Source organism: Triticum urartu, chromosome 2A (genome assembly GCF_056163025.1).
Source record: "Triticum urartu cultivar PI428250 chromosome 2A, HENAU_Tu73, whole genome shotgun sequence".
Taxonomy (NCBI): Eukaryota; Viridiplantae; Streptophyta; class Magnoliopsida; order Poales; family Poaceae; genus Triticum; species Triticum urartu.
The window spans coordinates 482,393,698-482,395,869 of record NC_141874.1 but is presented as its reverse complement, the minus strand read 5'-3'; the positions used below and the strand labels follow the sequence as shown (position 1 = coordinate 482,395,869).

At 38.9% G+C, this 2,172-nt stretch overlaps 1 protein-coding gene across 1 annotated transcript; it reads right to left on the bottom strand.

The window, feature by feature from the left end:
• Window positions 1-230: 230 nt before the first annotated feature.
• LOC147985543 (uncharacterized) lies at window positions 231-1,434 on the bottom strand. The gene is made up of 3 exons (XM_087541630.1): window positions 1,151-1,434; window positions 532-661; window positions 231-419 (listed from the first exon to the last, which is right to left on the bottom strand). The coding sequence occupies exons 1-3, from the start codon at window positions 1,432-1,434 to the stop codon at window positions 231-233; spliced, it is 603 nt and encodes a 200-aa protein (XP_087397756.1).
• Between the last annotated feature and the right edge of the window lie 738 nt (window positions 1,435-2,172).

Here is a 2,172-nt window from a genome sequence, read left to right as displayed (position 1 = left end):
ATTACTTTTGTGGATACTTTGTTCAGTGAAAGCAGTTGATCAGAAACAAACTGTGATACATAAGCAAACAATAGAAATAAAATTTAATGACAATTCTAAAACGACATTGATTTTAGAAAAGAAATGTTCGATGTGAAGCAATGGACATAATGAAAAGCTTTCATACATGAAACAAAGAACAACACAACGACTAATGTAAAGTGAAACTAAAACATAGCCCTGAATTATTTCTAGTTGCTGCATTTGATTACAGCATTGTTCTTCTTCTGCTTTTCTTCTTTGTCTCTTTTTGCCCTGTCCAGTCCCATGATGACATCGTAGATGATTCTGCATGACTCATATGTTGCGAATGCATCTATTGCTGCATACTTGATAAGCTTTTCTGGCAGTGGGCAGAATCCCCATAGAGTATGGTCCACCTTGCGGTTAATTTTTTTTCTTCATGTCATGGTAGTGAATGTCTATCATCCTGCCGGCAACATCAGCCAAAGAGTCAAACTTCTTTTTATTGTATGGGTCTCTCCATTCCACCTGAATATCAATGTAGTTGTCGGAGTTTATCTCCAAACCAGATAGCTTCAGCTTGCCTTTGTCTCCTTCAATGGCGAATCCGACGAAGGTGTACTCACCATTCATTAGGAATTTGTCTAGTTCCATTGTCCTGCAAGATGTTTGTATAGAGTGAATATAGTTTATTTTCTTAGGAGTACCAATGTTTTTTGTTTTTTCTGAAACTGAACTGCAATATGAGTATCTGAATCTGTTGCGTTGAGTAGTTGCTAATACTTTGTTCATCATAACTAGTATACCTGATAATATATTGCATAAACAATGCAAGTTTTGTGCATGATTGTATTTCTTGAACTGGATTTCATACATGTTTTGTATAGTAATGTTGCAATTTTGTATTGTTCAGTCAAATATTTTGTATTTGGTAAAACAAAATAAAACTTTGTGTATTGCTAGATCATATAATTCAAGAATCGAGCACATGAGTGACATACATGGAGCCAGATGAAAACTTCCAATGAATTCAGATGCCATGGTTTTCAAAAATGAAAACCAAAGTTTAAATAGTGGTGATTGCAGTGAAGAAAATTTAAAATCAATATTGACAATCAATAGTACAGATTGATAGTTATATTCTGACCTGTCTTTAGCTGCAGAGATGTGGTAGACAAGGCATTCTTTTTCTACACATAGCTGGAGCACTACTGCCCGTTGTGGCTTCACGTAGTGCGTGTACTCGACATCAACACCGATTAGTTTGACAGGCATTCCGCCGAGCTTCCTCCTGAGCATGGACAACATCTTGTCCATGTCTTCACCCTTGCTTGTGCAAACGACGTGGAGCTTGTGGTTGCCATGGAGATCGACGTCGTAGAGCTCCCTGGTGTACCTGCGGCACTGCTTGTAAAGAGGTGCATCCGCCATGACTATCCTCTGCTCTCTCATGTTTGTTCTGGAGAGAAGAGGTTGGTGAAACGAATTGTGGAGAGGAAGATGCAATGGGGTTTTTTGGGGTACAAAGCAGTTGCGTTTTCTCCTCTGCTCTCCTTGACAGGACGTGGGAGAGGTGGAGCGGGGTGGTAGCATGGCGGGGCTCTGTTTTAAGTTACGTGGCAACTACAGAGAGGTCCTGCTATGAGGATGCTCTGTTAGTGCGTTGGAAATCTGGAACATCGTGTCCCCTTTTTTTGTGACTTGTTTAGGTATGCACGCAACTGTCAGAAAATGTGATGATTGTGTTTTCGGTGAATTTTCCTATTAAGTTCACTTCTTTTTATATCGGAACATAACTGCGTACGTCCACATAGTGTATTGCATGGAAATGAAATTTATTTTTCGTGCGCTGAATTATGTCAGATTAGGATTGATACAGATGTACGCACATTTTTTTGATGGAGTTCTTTCATGCAGTTCTTTATTTTATAACGCACTGCTTTTCTTAACTAGCATAGCTGCATTTTTCATTTAAGCCACACTGCAAAGCAGTAGAAGGAGAACTGTATGTCAGAAAAAAATACTTAGTGGAGAACTGCATTGTTTGTCGTGGCGGACTGCATTTTGTACCTCTACTACTGGCTTTCTACGTTCTATTTTATTAATAACGAACTGTAGTTTCTGGCTGTGCGCACGCACGGTTTTCTTTTGTTGTTGTTATTCATTTAA